Raw genomic sequence first — 19,822 nt, 5'->3', positions numbered from 1 at the left:
GGGTCTAAAGCCAAGTTGCCTAGAGCCAAAGTCCTGCCTAGCTCAGCCACTTCGTGGCTGTGTGATTTGGGGCAATTGTACACCCTTCCTGTGTCTCTGTTTCCTCATCTATAACATAAAAGTAAAGGAAGAGTATCTGAGATTTGAATGAGTTGAATAATGCAGGGTCCATGGGAAACATTCAATAAATATCAGCTATGATGATGCTCAACATAGTGATAATGATATAACAGAGACAGAAACCTCATGGTGTCATAAAAATTATTTCCACACATTATGTAATTTAGACTCATATGAAGAATACCTGGGAAGAAAAAAAATGTACATTTCCAATGGATTGTCACCAAACAGATTATGAATTCACAGTTCTGATTACTCCAGCCCCGATGGGATGTATTTCAGCATCCTTGTGGCAGAAACTCAGTTAAAAGAAGAAAGCATACTTAAGATGAACTATCAGTGAGTGATCATATGCATTTCATGCCAGACTACATTAAAGGTAACTAAGGATCCGTTGGATTGCCAATGGCAGAGGGCAGGTACAAGGCTGACCACCAGCCAGTCTTCACCTGCAAAGCCTAGTTCAGTGCAGTATTTTTTGTTACACAGCATGTTTTTTTAGAAAAAATGTTTTCCCATTCTTTTCAGGAAGGAGTAAAAACCAAATTGCTTAAGATTGCCACTTATCTAACAATCATGTGTGGACATCCTATGTGTCAGATGCTGGGAAGACAAAAATAAATAAAACTTGATTACTTTCCTAACGAAATGTACAGTCTGACTGGAAATCTGGACATGTATACAATAAAATATAATACAGTGTGGTTAAGAACTAAACTAAAGAAATGAACCAAGTCCCTGTCTAATAAATAAGGAGTGAACAATTCTGTCTGGCCACTTTTAGTAATTATTCACTCATTCATTCCCCATTTGCTCATGTCTATGTTCCTCCTACAAACATCTATGATGTTAGGTAGACATAGCACTAGGAGACAGAAATACAGTGAGGAGTGAAGTTTCATCCCTGTCACTGAGGAGCTTAGACTTTGCTGAAAGAGGGGAAATGAAGAAGTAACATTAGAGCTGCATCTTGAAAGGTGGATACAAGCCAAGCTGAACATCTCTGGCCTAGAAAACAGAGAAGAAAAGCAGAGATTTTTGAAGGCACCGTGTCATAATGTCAGGGGGCCTAGGGGTGGGGAGGGTGGGGAAGAGAATCAGAAAAGAGTTGCGGTTGTGCTGAGGCAAGACGGATGGACAGGCTGGAGTAAGATTATATAGGTTCTGCAGTGACATGACGATGGCGTTGTGTGCAGTTTAAAGATAAATAGGAACTTTGCCAAGATGTGTCAGCCAAGGAATGATAGGATCAGGTCTGATTTTGAGTAAGTCTGAAGTGAGGTTCATGTGGAAATCCATTCAGGTATAAGAATGCCTATATTTGAATAACATTTTCTGTTCATAAAGACACTCTTAGGTGCATTTACCTTATATTGTTTTGAAAAAAAAATGTGTGTTTAAAAAATTACGTTCATACTCCAGAATATATTCTATTAATAGGAAACCAAAAACATGTGTTGCTCTTTGTTTATCATGACTCATAATTCCATTCAAGGTGAGACTTCTCTAATTAGCTTTGTAAGTACATATCGTACCCTGCCCCCAGGGCAGTTCAAGGTGTTGGCCTTGAACAATAATTCCAAGAACACTTAAATACAACCTACTCGCATTTTCCTCATATGTAAGACAAAACTCACTTGAGGATCAGTCAGTGAATAGTTTTAGAACGGCTACGGGGTGCAAAGCTGTGGGTGCACATTTTATCAATGACCACGGCATGGGCTTGGAATTTGATGTGGCCCTGGCCCTCCTGCTTTAGTGGCCCAGGCTGAAAGGACAGTCTACCACCAATAAGCACACGGGAATAGGACTACAGAATAGCTCATTGCACTGAGATGTCTATCCTGGTTTTACCTCTGTAAAAAAGTCCTTTTGGGAACCTCTCCCACTTGACCAGCTTCCTATCTTCAGATCTGGTAGGATCTGAATGCTGCCGACGCTTTGGGATGGGGTTTTATAGCAACCTCATAATATCATCAGGGTTTGGTGTGGAGTGAGAGATTGGCAGAATACTTCATTCAGTGCTTGCTTTCTTCCTGCTTTCCCTTATTTTAACTCCCTAGTATTATTTATGCACAAGTTCCTCTGCCCATGTTAAATTCCTTGGGAAACTGGAACTGTGAATTTCTACTTTTGGTTTTCCCTTTCCCCTGCAGTGTGACCCTCAGCACTTGGCACAAAGTTGGGCATGACTTAAATGCCTGATAAACATAAATAATTAGTATTCTAAATAAAATACTTTTATTTAGTAAGGATATTTTATTTAATTTAGTTGATATTAAATGTATACTTAAATTTTTCCCCTAAGTCCAACATTTGCAAATAGTCTGTCAAGTACTAAAATTTATTCATTTTCTTGGTCCAAAATTCAGTTACAAAAATGATCAACCGGAGGGGGAGACGAACCATGAGAGACGATGGACTCTGAAAAACAAACTGAGGGTTCTAGAGGGGAGGGGGGGTGGGAGGATGGGTTAGCCTGGTGATGGGTAATAAAGAGGGCACGTTCTGCATGGAGCACTGGGTGTTATGCACAAACAAGGAATCATGGAACACTGCATCAAAAACTAATGATGTAATGTATGGTGATTAACATAACAATAAAAAATAAAAAAATGATCAAAAGAGCTAAGGCACAAAAGAATGTGAGTAAACACTGTTCCACTAGATATTGTCTACACTAGTCAAATAATTTACAAGATTAGTAATCTTGTATAATATTGAATGGGTTTCAATAGCCAGCAGTGAGTGTGTAGTATGTCAAGGGCATCGTGACATGGAAATGCTTGTTCATATAGTCCATTAGGGACAAGTTCCTCTTTCAAATGAATGTGTAAACCTCAGTAAAGTCAATGGGGGTGAACATTTAAAGTGGTTTTCCTTTCTCATTTTTTAAAACATGTATTTGAGTACAAATAGCAAAATGCATTGTGTGTGCGTGTGTTGGGAGGGAGCAGATGTGAGCTGAGGGGAAATGGGTAGTAAAGCCCCAAACATCTTCCTTGAACTTATGAAAGTTGTTATTTGCAGGACAGAGAGCATTCCTTTTTTTTTTTTTCTTTTTTTAAGAGAAATGTCCCATATTTTTTCCATTATTTCTTTAAAGGAAATCCTCGGGTAAAGTGTCACAATGTTTTTATTTATCTATCATTTTAAGAAGTTCGAGCAACATTCTCTTTGGTAGCATCCAGGATTATAATTCAAAATGGATGTTTGCAGATGTCACAAGTCTGGGTAAGTTTAGCAAATCTTGTGCATCTGTAAGTTCCTGTAGCTGATGGGTCTTCTCACAGTTCAGTGTGCCTCATGGGACTTCACCTTCCTGAGAAGGAGTCTACTACTAAATCCAGTTGCATGAATAGCTATATATACACATAAACATTGCATGTATATATTTATCGCTACTTTCCTTCAAACTAATTTAGTAAATCCATAAACCAAAACAAAAAAAATCACATTCTAAATATAACAGAACCAAAAGTACCATTAGTAAATCCTATTCACCAGTAGGAATTTATTTGGGGGAATGTTATGGTACAAGAATAATATTTTTAAAAATGAAGTTAAAATTCCTAATATAATGTTGTTCTCACTAAAAAAAAAACCATGAAATAAACATTTGCATAATCCACAAAATTACTATTTTAGGCATAAATTTTTACATTTTGCACATGTTTTAAAACCTTTATGCTAGTCAGTAACCAAAATGTACTGACAAACCTAAACAGAAACAACTTTTTCTCATACACAAAACCCTCCAGGCCCCCGCTCTATGGGCAGATTTTTATTTAATAAAGGGAAAGCTTTCCGCTACAAAGCTGCGAACTGGCTAAGGCTGAATTTCAGTTTCATCAGGAGCCCATCCTTTAAATAGCCGATGATGGACAAACCGGATCTTCTTACTGGGTCTCTTTCCTGTGTCTCAGGCTCTCTACTGTAGCATTCCCCTTGTATGACACATACAGTCCAGGGACAACTGGAATACCAAGCCATAACCAAGTCCATCAACCTTTCCCTCCAGCTCCGCATGCCCAGTAGGGGGACAAGAAAACCAACCGACAAAGAACTCTTGGGAGTCCATGGCCAACGAGCTCCTAACACCAAATCATCTCTACTAACACTGGCAAAAACAATCACAGATTAAAGATCCAGCATCTATCCTATGAAGCCCATGTAACATGAAAGCTATGCACAATGGAAGAAACTCAAGGAGATGCCTGCCTTGTGACATCGCAGTTACATTCTGGGAGATCTGCATCCACACAGCCGTCCTCTGCCATCCTCAGGGCACACAGATCTTCTGCCACCAGCATGAAGCTTCCAACTTGCAAGTTAGGTCTGCAGAGCAAAAGTCTAAATCCTGCGTGGAGATGAAAGTTTCCCCTTGTCTGCGTATGGAAGTATGAAAATGCTCACTCTAAACAAATGTTGGTAGGTCTCTGCCTGATAATATGACACTCAGCAGTGACAAGTGGTCATGTTTCTAAATAAAACCTACATTCATTAACATGTGCCAAGCCTGATCTCCTGGAATGTAGGCCACGAGTGTAAGAAGGGGGAAAGGCTCAGTGTAATCTGCAAGGAGGGGGAGGCTTTCTAAAGAAAGAAGGGTATAAAAAATAAGGCTGGCTGCAGACACTGACACTCTGGAAGGACAGGCAACTCTTCTTGTGGGCTGTTTGTTGAGTTGAAAAGGATTTTTGAAAAAAGATAAATCACCCAAGTGCAAACAAAACCTCCACAAGTACAGCAAGTTGTGGTAGCAAAAAAGAGCAACTTTTTTTTCCTTCTGGTTGAAATGCCAGCTGAATGGTGTAAGTAGGAGTTTTAGGGGTTGTTTGGGAAGATGGGATGGAAAAGATATTCTGTAGAAAAGTGGTTGGTCTTCACTTTTGAAAAGACTATTTAAACAAGAAAAGTAATTGAAGAAATATTATTCTTCCCTTCCATATTCAAAACCTTTTGTCCTTTTAAAAATAATGATGCAAAGTGACAAAAGTAACATGTTCATTTTAAGATAATATAATAAAGTATCTGTTCATTTGCTTGGTGGGATTCAGATAACTTTCTTTTGTGAATTTCAAGAGTTTCAAATTTTCTGTACTGAATCTATGTTAATTTCACAATTCAAGCTTTTAAAGAAAATAAGCTCTCAAATTATTAATTACTGGTAATTTAATAAAATGTGACGAATGCTGGCTGCTTTAAATCCTTTTTGGATCAAGGTATTCATACACACAAATAGGTTACAAACAAACAAACAAACAAATAATGAACGTTTGCTAAATTCTTTTTAAAAGCCCTATATGATGAGCTGCAAAATAAAACAAAGCATTTGGGTCTGGTTGTGTGAGATAATTGCTTTTAAAACAGAAACATATTTTCTTTTTAAAAGCAACAATTTTATTTTATGTAAGAAATATACTCCAGAAAACTTAGTTATAAATAAAATTATTTTTCAAATCCTGCTATTTTAAAGATACCCTATTGTGAATTCTTTATAAAATAATCACTTCTCTAATGTATTACTTTTAACAATCAGGAAGATATACATATAAGCTTTAGTTAAAGGAATATATTGGTCATGATTCCATAACAGTAGGTAAATTTATTTTTTCTTGATTATGACTAACACTTCTGAAAACCCGAGATCTTTGAAACCTTGTACTGCCATTATTTTCCTAGTTCAATTCCTTTTTACTTTATTTAGTTTTCCTCATGGGTTCAAATTTTTTTCGCATGCTCATTATCATTTGGACAATATATTTACTGCAGCAAATTAAACATAAAGCAAGTTACTGTAAGGTCAAAAAATGGTAACAATATCAATGTCTATCACTAGGGAAGATACTGGATAAATCATGTAAATTAAAACTATGGAATACTCTGTAGCTCCCTAAAAGAACAAGACTTCCATATGTGGCATTTTATGGTTATACATGGTCCTTCCTCCTGCATTGTCTCTTCGGAGCTATGGCAGTTATTTTAATGACTATTTTGAAAATGAGGAAGCTAGGGCTCAGAAAGGTTATGCAGTCAGCCCTAGGTCACACAGCCTGAACACGATGGACTAAACTCAGGACTCTTGATTTGTTCTGTGCTGTTTCTGTGCTTGCTGCATCAGTACATTCCTGATCCTGGCCAGAGTTTTCCAAATTGACCCCCATGAGGTAATGCCAGCCATAAACTCCAAGAATCAAGTTTTCTTCTTGCTCTAGCATGGGTGGAACCCCTGTTAGACTGAAATGCCGTCTAAGGGCAGCTGCCCCAACTTCACAAAGCCTCCCTTGCGCTGCACATGCAGTTTATCTATACAGCCTCGAAGCTCCCTCTGGGCTGAGAACTGTCATGTGCCGAGTGCTCTGCTAAGTGGTTCACGGGTACTATCTCACTTAGTCCTCCTAACAACTTTTTACACCTGTGGTAACTGAGGTATTGAGAAGGTAAGGAACTTGCCTAACATCACAGTGTGGGTGAAGCAGCGCAACATGATGATTCAGGCAGGTGAGGCCTTAAGCGCATGCTCGGCTTTATTCTTGTCTGTACGTGCGGCACTTTGCATCCTATGTCTTAGATTGGAGAAATGCAACGAATACTGGAGTGACCATTATGTGCAAAGAGCTATGCTGGGTGCAACGAACACTGGAGTGACCATTATGTGCAAAGAGCTATGCTGGGTTCCGGCTTCACTATGGATATGCTTACAGTGTAGCAGAGAGATGAAATTGTAAACAACTAATCACACAAGATACTTATTACGGCAGAGAGAAATTCTATGAAGGAGAGGACAGAAAGCCTGCTGAGAAGGTAAGAAGAATCTCACCTAATCCAAAGAAAAGGAAGAACATGAAGAGCAATTAGGAGCGGGCCAGGCTGGATAGGGGCAGGAAAGTGAGCAGGCAGGTGTGATGGAAGGAGGAAGAGCTGAGGTGAGTCGTGTGTATACTTGCTCTGTACCTTACTCAGTTAGGCACCATTTTCTCTTTCATCTTTTACATTCTCTAAGTCTGGGGTCAGCAAACTATGGCTGGCCACCTGTTTTGATAATAAAATGTTATTGGAACCCAGCTGCAGTTTTCTGTTTCCTTACTGATAGATCTATGGCTGCTTTTGCAATATGGCAGAGGGGTTTCAGCAGGGACCATGTGGCCCACAAAGCTGAAAATATTAACTAGAGAGTCTTGTGCAAAAAGTTTGCCAATCTCTGCCCTGTAGCAACATCCATAGTACTTCATACACAGGAGACATTCAGTAATTTTTTTTTAAATTATATGTTTTTACTCTACTTCTATATGGTGTTTAAGGGAATTATAATAAATACACAGTTGAAAAGCAAGCAGCCACAAAGGACCACATATTGTATGATTCCATGTATATGTCCAGAATAGGTAAATCTGGGCTGGCCTGGGGCCAGTGGAAGGAGAGAGGGTGGAGGGGAAAAAGATGATTAAGGCTTTTATTTGGGGGTGATGACAATGTTTTAAAATTGATTGTGGTGATGGATACACAGGTCTGTAAATATGCTAAAAATTACTAAATTGTATACTTGTGATAGATGAGTTGCATGGTATGTGAATTATACCTAAATAAAGCTGTTACTGAAAAAAAGGTCCCAAATAACTAAAATGTACTTTTGTTTTGGTGATGGGGATTTAGGTTTGGTAGACGGAAGAGGAATATTCTTATGTTAGAGAGTACAGTTAATTAAAACAAAACAAAACAAAACACATCATTACAACAGAGCACACAACTTGAGTGTGACCTTCCTAGATACCCAAGTGGGAAATGTTCAATAAAACACTGTCTGTTATAAAAAGCACTGAATGGGGCTCCTGCGTGGCTCAGTTGGTTAAGCATCTGCCTTTGGCTCAGGTCATGATCCTGGGGTCCTGGGATCGAGTGCCACATTGGGCTTTCTGCTGGGCTTCCCCCTCTTCCTCTGCCTGCAGCTCCCCCTGCTTGTGCTCTCTCTCTCTGTCAAATAAATAAAATCTTAAAAAAAAAAAAAAAGCATTGAACAACTAATGCTAAATGACAGAGTTCCTGTTACCCTGAGTTCTAAAAAAACTACTATGTGGGGTTTTTTCATAGGGTTCACAGACAAAATGAGAGCCAGAATCCTAGCAGACAGTTCTATAGAAATTAAAGTACACCAATGACTGTTTCTTATGTTGACTCTTAAGGAAAAGCCAAGGGCTCAGACATGCTTTGGCCAATTGTCTTGGCCAGTATTGACCAACAGAACTTTCTGGGATGAAGAAAATGTTCTGTATCCGCAGTGCTCAATAAAGTAGCTATTATCCTCATATGGTTATTAAGCCTGGAAATGTGACTAGCAAAACTGACTGTAATTAAAATTAAACTGTAATTTAATTGCATTCCATTTCAGTTAATTTAAATAGCCACAGGTAGCTAATGACTACTATATTAAACTGAGCAGGTCTAGGAAGTATGGACAGGATACTAGAGCATTATCCAATGAGACCTAAAAATAACTAAGCAAATTTTGTTGCCCTAAAAAGCTGACAATTCTTAGTGACAATTTAAAAAGTCAATGCAAAACACATTTATTTTGTACTCAGAATGGTCTAAGCTAATCCACTAGTGATAGGAAGTTGGCTCAAAGTTATGCATTCTATTTGTATGCAATAGGTTTATTATCAGTAAGTCTTCTTTCTTTCTTTTCTTTTTCCTGTTTCTGTTAGCTGGGAAACTGTTCACCCGAAAATATGATCTTCAAAAATAACCTCTCCATTCCCACAAGAGCACCAAAACAACACAGAAATATCAAAAGGCACAACTAAGTTGTGTTCTGCCTTAATAAATCAGTGTGATAAAAAGTTGGAAGAGGGAAGAGTGGTGAATGGGACTGACCCATAGAAACTTGATATTTGAGCTGGCAGCTCAGAGTTGAATATGGGTGTGGGGGACTGTCATCTAGTGTGTGTACTCTCAAAGTTTTGATAAACAAGGGAATGGAAAATAAATGTGATGGCTGAGTGTCATTTAGGAGGGGCTTCAAAGAGACTATGAATCCAGTATGGCATTAAGCTCTAGAACAAATAAATGGTCAACATGTCATCTAGTATACTTTGGAATGAGGCAATGAGAGATAGACAACACATCTATAAAAATCTACATCTGTGTATGATGAGACTCTACTAAAGTAGAAACATATGAGTGTTTTAGTGACTGTAGTGCAAAGTATGCATATCCAAAAATATTTAATTGATTCAAACTTTACGAATGTGTCTTTGGAAAATTAAACAACATCTAGAAAATCCTGACTTGAACAACAGAAAAGTTATAAATAAACATGACTTCAAGGAGAAAGCACCTAACTCATTTGATGTAACGTTGGCTAATGGCTGGGCATACACTTAAGCTAGCTTCTTATGAATAAACTATATTAAACTCAATTTAAAACATCTTTGACACAGTGTATCCCCCATATTCCATACCACTGAGCCACTAAAGATTAGAAAAAAAACATTAACTAGTTTAGTTGGATTACCTGGCAATGCAAGCCAAACCATGAGTCATAATTTAACCAAAAAAAAAAAAAAATCCAAGGATGTTTACCAATTGGGCGGCTTCCCTAAGAAGGGTATTTATAGCACAAAGAGCTTCTATTTATCCTTCTGAAATAAGATTTGGTTATCACAGACTGAGAAGTGAGGCTAAACATAGCAGTGGGGTTCTAAAACCTACATATGCTGGAATACTTGGAGTAGTTGAGCTGAACCATACGTTACCATCGCTTTGTAGTACATTTAACCTGGGCATTTAGCTTCACACTTTACTTGATTTCTTTGCCTGTCTAGATGCCCACCATGAACTCCTCAAGGAAAGGGGCCTCTTTGTAGCCACAAAATATCTCAGAGCTGCTGTGAGCACTTTACAAAGGACTGGGAAATTAGATTGTTGAAATAATTACAGAACCTAATTTTCTTTTAACTGCATTCTTTAGAATAGGGATGAGGAAGTCATAAACTTGGCAGACAGGAGAATGTAGTGCTCCAGAGCCTGGGTTTTAGAGTCACAGAGTGCAGGCTCTGCCACTCAGCATGTGTGTAACCATGGGCAAGCCTGAGCTTCAGCCTCTGCATCTGGAAAATGGGTATAATAATAATGCCCACCTCAAAGGGTGTTGTGAACAACACAGGTGAAGATGCATATGAAGCCTGTAGCATGGTCACTGGCACAAACCAAGGGTTCAATAAATGTCAGCTATCACAGTGCCTTTGCTAAACATTTTAAAAATTGGTAAACATTTATTCCATTTTTTGTTTCATTATTGCTAAATAAATTATAATCTCATCTTCTTCCTAAATCAGCTCCTCTTTGAAACTCCCTTAGAGAAAACAGAATATGCTAGATATTTTCAAAATCAACACATGGAACTGCCATGAGCATATGCAATTTTTGTGGGCACATGCTATTCAAAGGGCACTATTTCACGTCCACGTTTGTGCAGCACAGCTAAGGAAAAGAACTCAGATTTTAAAAAGTATATTGTCAGTTAGCTCCAAATGGCTGTGAATCAGAAGCATTTGTAACATTCTAACCCTCCTAACTGCCATACAAAAGAATGTCCATTCAGTTATTCAAGTATTCATTCATTCACTCACTCAAATATTTATTGAGCCCCAAACTGCATTCAGGCACTGTTCTTGGTGCTCATGATATATGGTGGATGGAACACACAATGACGCCTGCCCTTGTGGAGCCTACATTCCAACATGAAGCCAAGTTTACCTAAAATAAAGCATTTACTTCGTCATTCCCTTTATATAAAATAACATAGTGTCTCATTCATTATATCAGACTTTTATATTACTAATAAAGACCCTTATATATTTTTATATACTTTTTTCTCTCTTTACTTTTGTCTCTTTTCTTCAACCTGCCCTTCTGCAACAGAAACTGAATATAATATCCCTCTCAAATACAAGGCAGATACTTATAGTTATTAAAGCTAAAAACAAAATTGCAATAATGCAGCAGATTATTTTTACAACTATGCTGAGTGGCAATAATTAGCTTTATTCCCACACTCTGCTAGCCAGAAATATAGTAGGAATGTGATTTTATATATATACTTTTTTTTTTTTTTTGCTACTGCAGACGAAAATGCCCTACATGGATACTAGTCAGCAGTTTTACTTCCTTCCTCATAGAAGGCTGAATACCCATGAAGCCCTGAAACAAAGAATTCTCTTTTGGGAATGGGTTTTGTTTGAATATGACTTTCTCTCTTTCAGCTAAATGCAAACACCACTGGATTTATTAAATAAGAAGGAGCTTTCAAAGTTAATGAAAGTGACATTTATGAGAAAAGCATAAACTAAAATGATGGGATAAAGAACATAGAGAAAGATTCATTGGATTGTCTTTAGCTGCAATGGAAGGTGGAGCCAAAGCTTTAAAATTCTGCACACATGTGTCCTATTGGACAGGATCCTTTTTACCTGGCTGCAGTGAGATCCAGAAGATGCTGCCACCGGTCGTTGACCTTCCCGAGCTTGTACTCAATCTCAGAGGCTTTGCTTTCATGGCTGGCTCGAGCAAGTCGTTCTCCCATTTGCTGGAGCTGTATTTTGTTCTCTTGGGCAACAGCAATCTCCTCTTGATAATCCTGCATAATAAATAGCAATCACAGAGATCAGAAATCATATTTTTAATGCATTCAGACTGGCTCCACTAGAAACATGATAATTACCATTTTCTATTGCTTGGAATAGTTTCGGCATGAGGAATGCTGTGTGCTTATCAGTCCATGTACACAAGAATTAGGGGTACCTACTATTTTCAGGATGTGCATAGACTCTAGATTGAATTTTCATAAAGATTTTCTTAAAGAGAACTGAGATATTTTTATTTACTTAAAATGGGCATTAAAAAATCATTAACAGTGTATACATAGATATAAAGACAAAACCTGAAGGATTTTAATGCTGGAAAATTATACCTTATTGTTATAATCACCAACCTGGGTGTTATATTTAGAATCAATCCTCATACAAATAGTTGCTAAGAGGCTTAGAAGTTGTGTGTATGTGTGTGTGTGCACAATTATATATGTGCAACTGACATATATGTATATTTATATGTAAATGTATATAGGTGTTTTTGTCAATTATTTGTGCAGAATGCTTTAAAAATGAATACCTTCATTTTAATGAGCTACCCTCTATACAATGTCAATATTTTACAACACATAAATCAATGGCAAATTAACTCGCAAGAATAATATCCATTAGTCTTAGGGGATTAATGGGTCTCAAACGTTTTTCATTTACCCAGTTTCCATACTCACTCCTCTTAAAGATTGTTTTGGATAAGGAAGTACTGGCTGCATACGCATGAGAAAGGCCACTGAATGGCATGGTTTAAGTGGATGAATGGACATCTCCTATTTTCCCCAACCCTCACCACCTGACCAATGATCCTCTTACTCCTGCCACAGTGACAAAAGCCAATCTTTAGAATCCCCTTTTCTTCATTTTTGGGCTAAACGCCTGTCATGCAGCAAATATTGTCTCAACAAAATAATACACAAAGACAGGTTAGAGGGTCATGGATATTTTAACCCTCTCCCGCTCTAAAGTTAGTGTGGCAACAGGGCTATCCTCTCAAGTCAGTTATCAAAGCAAGAAGGCCCCTCAAAAATGAGAGAAGCCAGTGCAGGTCTATTCGTTCTCAGTGCTCAGTGCTCTCTTTAGGTCCAGGAACCCCACCCTATCTACTCTCCATTTTATGTTACTTCAACACAGTGGGATTCAATGACCAATATACCAGATGCACTGACCCCAAACAGGCAAGCTCATAAAGACTTCTTTTGAAATCTCATTTTATATACAGAATAGTATAGCTAATATTTTAAAGACTGTCTGACATTGTGCCAAATAGTGTAATAAAATTATGTGAAAAACTAAAGTTTTTCTACATTTTAAATTGTGATTGTATATTGTCCAAGAGACAGCTTTTTCCACACCCCCCAAAATATGCATCTTAAATTTCATGAAGAAAATCAATAATTTCTTAATCAAAATTTATTCTATAGCAAGCTTACTATAATACCTATAGTCCCTTAATCATGTCCAGTAGAGCATTCTCTGATATATAGAAACTATCAAAGTCCAAAGCTATTGGCAGATGTTAAAATGAAATCTGTATTACCTTAGTTCACATTTTAAAGATTTACAATATCAAATATACAAATGCTTATTGCTAGAATTTGACATTTTAAGTGGAAGCCTTAAAGCTATTAATATCGCATGCTTACACTGGAGTTTTTTCCCTTTATGTGCATGCATGGATAAAGATAGTTTTTCCTAATAATTATTTGTATTTATTTTAGAATGAATGAGGCTATAATTCATTTATTCAGTATTCGGTAATAACTGAGTACTTATGAGAAGACAGGCATTGCTCTGGGTGCAGGAGATACAGCAATGAACAAAATAGGCAAAGACACTTCGGGCAAAGCTGACAATCCAGTGGTGCTCCCACTGTAGACAGATAACAAACAAGTAAATAGGGAAAGTATGCTGTGAACCAGACAGTGATATGTGTTAACAAGAAACATAAACTAAAATAAAATCAAAATGATTAATTGTTCAAAAACCATGTGGAAGCACCACTGATACCATCAAAAATATTTATTTTTTATTTTATTTTTTTATTATGTTATGTTAACCACCATACATTACATCATTAGTTTTTGTAAAGATTTTATTTATTTGTCAGTGAAAAAGAGAGAGAGAGAGAACCCAAGCAAGGGGAGTGGCAGGCAGAGGGAAAGGCAGGTTCCCTGCGGAGCAAGGAGCCTGATGCCGAACTCCATCTGAGGACCCCAGGATCATGACCTGAGCCGAAGGCAGATGCTTAACCGACTGAGCCACGTTTTCATTCTTGTAACTGTCTATGCATTCTGTTTTACAGAGATAATGTCAGTTTAATTAATCCTAAGAATTTTTTCTTTTAGTCCCTCTCTAGTGATTTTACCTCTTTAAAAACAAAAACAAAAACAAAACACAAAAGAAAACTAATACACATAAATGATTCCTTCTGAACAGGTAGCTAAAACTGAAAAATATTGAACATTTATCTATCAGCAGATAATTTACTTCAGCATATCCATATATATTGTATGTAAAGAGGGCCTTTCCATACAAGTTTATTTCATATTAAAAAGATAAAACATTTAAGATATAGTGCTCCTTTTACAGGAAAGTAATTTAATAATAAGTAAAGCCATCTTTTATACCTGTTAAAAGTATGCCTAAGTGTTATGAAGAGTAAAAACATATATAGCCATGCATCCTGTACCTTCTTGAGCTTCTCTATCATTTCTTCAATGAGGATGTCTCCATTTTGAGAAACTTTGCTTTCCATCTGGGTCAACCATTCACAAAGCTCCTTGTTCTTTTCACTGAAGACTGCCCATTCATTCAATCTCTCACTTACTTGCTGCCGCCTTAAGGAGAGCTGAGAAGTTTAAATGGGAGAACACATAAAAGGATAATCAGAGCAGAACTTGCACCCTGAGGAAAAAAGCCAATAAACTGAGTTGGGTGGACTGGAATAAGTAATAGTTGTGCAACTCTTTAGGTCACTGTTCCTTGAGGTACAGTCCCAGGTGGGATCTAGGAAGGTTTCACAACAAGGACCTGCTATGAAATGCCAGTGGGAGGCATCCAACCCTCTACTTCCCTCCTGAAGAGCTGTATGCACATTCATTTATTCAAGGTTCTGAACAATCCAGCCTCACACTGCAATTGGTCCTGCGTAGATTTCTACAGCATCATTGGATGTACTTTTCCTAAAAGAGAAGGGAGAAATAGGAAAGAGGAAGGGATAGAGAAAGAAGGAAGGAAAGAAGGAAAAAGGGAAAAAGGAAAGAAAGAAAAATAAGGAAGAAAAGTGAAAAGGGAGAATGAACTGAATCGCAGGCATCTGCAGAGAGTGAAGCAGAGGGACACAATGCTAAGAGGTCAGAAGACAGATCCCTGTGACTCAGCTCTATACCAATTCTTTTATTTTGGGCAAGTTCTCTTACTTGCCTGCCTGCTTTCTTTTTAATTTATTTACCTTTGTGTCTTTTTCATTTCCTTCTTCCTTGTGCATAATGGCTTTATTGAGACATAATTCACATACCATACAATTTCGCTTAGCATAAAGTTTTCAAAGTTATTTATGTTGTAGCATGTGTCCGTACTTGATTCCTTTTAACTGTTGAATATATTCTATCATAGGGATAGACAATTTTTATTTACCAACTCATCTGTGGATGGATGTTTTGGTTGTTTCCACATGTGGCTATTATGAATAATGCTGCTATTGTGTGTGGAGACACATGTTTAGTTGCCTTTGGGGTATATACCTACGAGTAGAATTGCCAGGTTACATGGTGGCGCTACAGAGCGTCTGCACCAATATACATTCCCACCAGCAGTAGGATTCTCCTTTCTCCACATCCTCACCAACATTTGCTATTACCTGTATTTTTGATTTTGGTCATCCTAGTGGATGTGAAGTAGTATCTCACTGTGGTTTTGATTCGCATTTTTCCGATGGCTAATGACGCTGAGAATCTTTTCATGTTTCTTGGCCATCTGTATATCTTCTTTGGGGAACTACCTGGTCAAATCCTTTGCCCATTTTTGAATTGGGCTTATTATTTATCCAGGTATTTTCTTTTTTTTAGCACTGAGTTGTAATAGGTCTTTATGCATTAGAGACACAAGGGGCCTGGTTCTTATCTCTTAGTCTAGAGCGATCCCTTCCAGTATTTTAAAATTGTATGACTTCATAATACTCTTGTTTTTGCAGTGCTGGTTGAGATACTAAGGGATATTTTTAGTTGAGCTAAGCTACATGTTAGCAAAATATAATGTGATTTGAGTGGCAAGAAGATGATCCTTTTTTATAGATGTTTTACACACTCTTGTTGATAATGCTAGACATTCCACCAGTCATCTCATCGCATTAAGCACCTACCTCTCAATTTTCTTTTTTCCCACTAACATTTTATTATGAAAAACATTAGACATACAGAAAAATTGAAAGAATTGTAATGGTAAGCACCCATAATATACTCACTAGACTCTAAAATTGTGAACGTTTTGCTCCATTTTGCTTTAATACATATATTCCTTTATCCATCAATCCATTTTACTGTGATGCACTTCAAACCAATTTCCTTTTAAAAATCAAAATGAAAATATTTCAAAGGTACTATACACTTCCTAGTTAGCAATTCTGCCTAGGGTTGGCTCTGTTAATGATTGGGTAAATATTAGTCAAGGTCCCACACAACCCAAAATGTCTATGATTCTACATCTAAGAATACACCTGGTAATTAGGCTTTGAGACCAGGTTCCCTATGCTGGGGCTAGCCCTAGTCATACTGAGCTGCTTAGATAGTGGGCCCTATAACCTAACACAGTTTCTGAAATGTCACCATTACAAATGCATTCTTTTGAATTAATTATGATCTTTTAAAATAAAAATTTCTCTGGGTAGGGTGACACTGATGAATCCATTAACTATTTCCCCATTAGTACAAGTCAGCTTATCATTAAGTTTTCTTTGAGGCAGAAAAATACAGAAGAGCCCAAAAGCAGTGAATTTACTCGGGGTCGATACTGGTAGGAATGGGCAAGGCTAAGAAAACACAGGTTAAAAAGTTTTAGAGACAAAGTTCAACTACAATAAGCTATACCAAGACCGTGCTGCAGCTAAGAGCAGATCCTTCCAGCACCCCCTTTCCTCTCGAACTCCGATAGCCCAGTGTATTCAGATCTTCTGCAGAATGCTAAGATTTGGAATTTTCTGGTGGATATGACTTTTTCCCTCTCATTCACACAGCATCCGAGTCAAGAGTGTGGCTGGTCATTAAAATTCTGGTTCAATTGATGTCCAAACTGAAACTATATTTTCATAATTGGGACCTCCCAAAGCAACTGTTTTTTAAGACAAGAGTAAAAGCCCCCACCCTTCAGATTTAAGATTAACAGGTCTTGCTATGTATAGCTCCTCCTTTCCTCTTCCTCCAAATCTTGGCCATGAGCAAGGATGAATTCTAGGGCTTTCCCCTACAACATCTGCAGGGAAGATGACCACATAATAGAAAAATACTACCTATTTCTTTGAGAGGTAGGTTTTATTATACCCATTCCAGAGAGACGAAGAGAAGTTAGACAAATTCGAGGCATTTGTTTGTAGTCAGTACGAGACAGAACCAGCAAAGCATGAGTCTTTGATACAGGCTGTGATATAACATTATGATCAAATATCCAGAGGCAGCTGAGATTCGAAAATAGTCTATCACTTACTAATGATATGACCAGGGCAGGGTTACTCATCTTCTCTATGCCTTACTTCCTTCATTTGTAAATGAATTTTTCATCTGTTCCAAATCTCATTAAGCAGATGTTTACGGTTTGCAGTAAACAAGTGTCTACTATGTGCCAAGCCCTGACATATGTCCTGGAAGAGTAGGCTCGTAATAGAATACAAACAAGAAAAAAATTTAAGGAAGTAACGAGTACATACTAAAGGTTTAACAAAAGCTGGCCATTAACAGACGACGACGACTACTACAGGGCATCATTTGAGTTTTTAATATTTTTTCCCCCTTGACACTCAGGTAGTCAACACCTCCACTGAGTAGCTTGAATATGTGTCTCTGGTGCTTATCACACAGCACGAAAGTGTTGCTTTCATTTGCTCACTGTAAAGCAACAGCTGAAAGAAGAAACAGGTAGACCACAAGCGCTGGTTACAAAGCAGCACCAAAAGCTTCTCGAGAGATGTCAATTCATAATGGAGACGGCGTTTTCCTTTTGGTTTGTAAAACTGACATTTAGGCTATATGATAAGCGAACATTACCCTCTCTTTCTTTGGGGTTAGCTGAAACCCTTGAATTATTTATCAGCTTAGCACATATTTAGGTTTTTCTCAAGGTCACAAACACTCTGCCTTGCCAATAGCTGGCAAGTACCGGCTGAAACCTCGAGTGTGAGGCAGCTGAACAGGAAATACATCCTTTTCGACTTCAAATATTTTTACCATGACAATTTGAAAAACACCAAGCAATTACAATGATGATATATTTATATCTCAACTAGAATTACACACAGATCTACAAACCCAAATGGGGATAAAAACGGATAAAAGCTCTGGCCGTGGGCAGACACAACAAACCATTTGGGGAGTCTATTTGTGAATGGTATACTCTCCTATGTTAACTCTCCTCTGAAACATTTACTTACAGCATGTCTTCCTCATTCTCCTTGGTAGTCCCAATGACTCCTGCCTTCTCATCCGCTGATTCGATCCGACTATGAAGAGACAACTTGCTCTCTAACCGTGGGATAACTCCAGGTTTAACTAAAGTTTTTAGCTTTTAAAATGAGACCATAGGCCCAAGCTCATTTCCTTTTGTGGTTTCATACTTGACAGAGGTACTCCGGAAACACTAGCTCAAGGACTAGTAACTAATTTATATTCCTACTTGCAGTTATATCTTAGCACCTTTGGTATGACTACCCATGACTAAAATCTCACTGGATTCAATAGTTTTTTTAGACTGAAGTAATGTGAGATCAGTATGCTTTAGCTTCATGCCTTAAGACATTCAAGTTAGAAAGTTTCTAGAAACACTCTGTATTCACTGTACTTCCTCTTTTTTTTACTTAAGTCTTAGTCCACTCACAGGTGCAAGGTACTAATCTCTTCACGACATATCATATGATCAACAGCAGCCTTCAAAATGTATTTCCAAACACACTGTTGCCTAGATATATCTAAGTCTGGTGAGCAATTTTAAACACAGACACTTCTGTCCCCTTTTTTCTTTTTCCAGCTTTATTGAGATATAACTGACATAGAACATGGTGTAAGTTTAAGGTGTACAGTGTGGTGATTTGATACACATATCTACTATGAAATGATAACCACAAGATTAGTTAACACATCCATCATATCACATAATTACTATTTCTATGTGTAACATGAGAGCAATTAAGATATTAGCCATAAGAAAAGAATGAAATCTTGCCATGTGTAACAACATGGATGGATCTAGAGGGTATGATGCTAAGTGAAATAAGTCAGTCAGAGAAAGACAAATACCATATAATTTCACTCATATGTGGAATTTAAGAAACAAAACAAATGAGCAAAAAAAAGAGATAAGCAAAAAAAAAAAAAAAAAAAAAAAGACTCTTAAATATAGAGAACAAACTGGTGGTTGCCAGAGGGGAGGGAGGTGGGGAGAAGAATGAATTGGTGAAGGGTATTAAGGGTATACTTATATTGATGACCACTGAGTAATGTACTAAATCACTCTATTGTATATCTGAAACTAACATAACACTGTATGTTCATGATATTGGAATTTAAAAAATAAATAAAACTTTAAATAAATTAATTAAAAAAATCAAATACCGACTCTCTTAGTGACTTTCAGATATATAATACAGTCTTGTTAACTATAGTCACCATGCTATACATTAGATCCCCAGAACTAATTCATTTTATAACTAGAAGTTTGTGTCCTTTCTACTTCATGGCATTTTTACACAGTACCAGTTTTCCTAAATCAAAAAATACCGTATAATCATAATCTTCTTAACTTCCAAAATATTCAAAGACCTTATCATTATTTTACATTTAAAGGAACATAAGTAT

The 19,822-nt window shown here is 37.3% G+C and overlaps 1 protein-coding gene across 2 annotated transcripts in view; it reads right to left on the bottom strand.

The window, feature by feature from the left end:
• Nucleotides 1–19,822, bottom strand: part of LOC110583170 (nesprin-1) — an 86,145-nt gene that overhangs the window by 42,574 nt on the left and 23,749 nt on the right. Inside the window, exons 12-13 of one of the 2 annotated variants that reach the window (XM_044917406.1) lie at nt 14,455–14,613; nt 11,592–11,758 (exon numbers count right to left, since the gene is read on the bottom strand). In XM_044917406.1, the coding sequence (XP_044773341.1) occupies nt 11,592–11,758; nt 14,455–14,613 (326 nt within the window). Of the gene's footprint in view, nt 1–4,341; nt 4,434–11,591; nt 11,759–14,454; nt 14,614–19,822 lie in introns of those variants that run through there. The other variant, XM_021693220.1, reaches the window with a different exon arrangement.

Source organism: Neomonachus schauinslandi, chromosome 8 (genome assembly GCF_002201575.2).
Source record: "Neomonachus schauinslandi chromosome 8, ASM220157v2, whole genome shotgun sequence".
Classification (NCBI taxonomy): domain Eukaryota; kingdom Metazoa; phylum Chordata; class Mammalia; order Carnivora; family Phocidae; genus Neomonachus; species Neomonachus schauinslandi.
The sequence above is the reverse complement of the archived record's forward strand: the minus strand, read 5'-3'. Positions and strand labels throughout refer to the sequence as shown.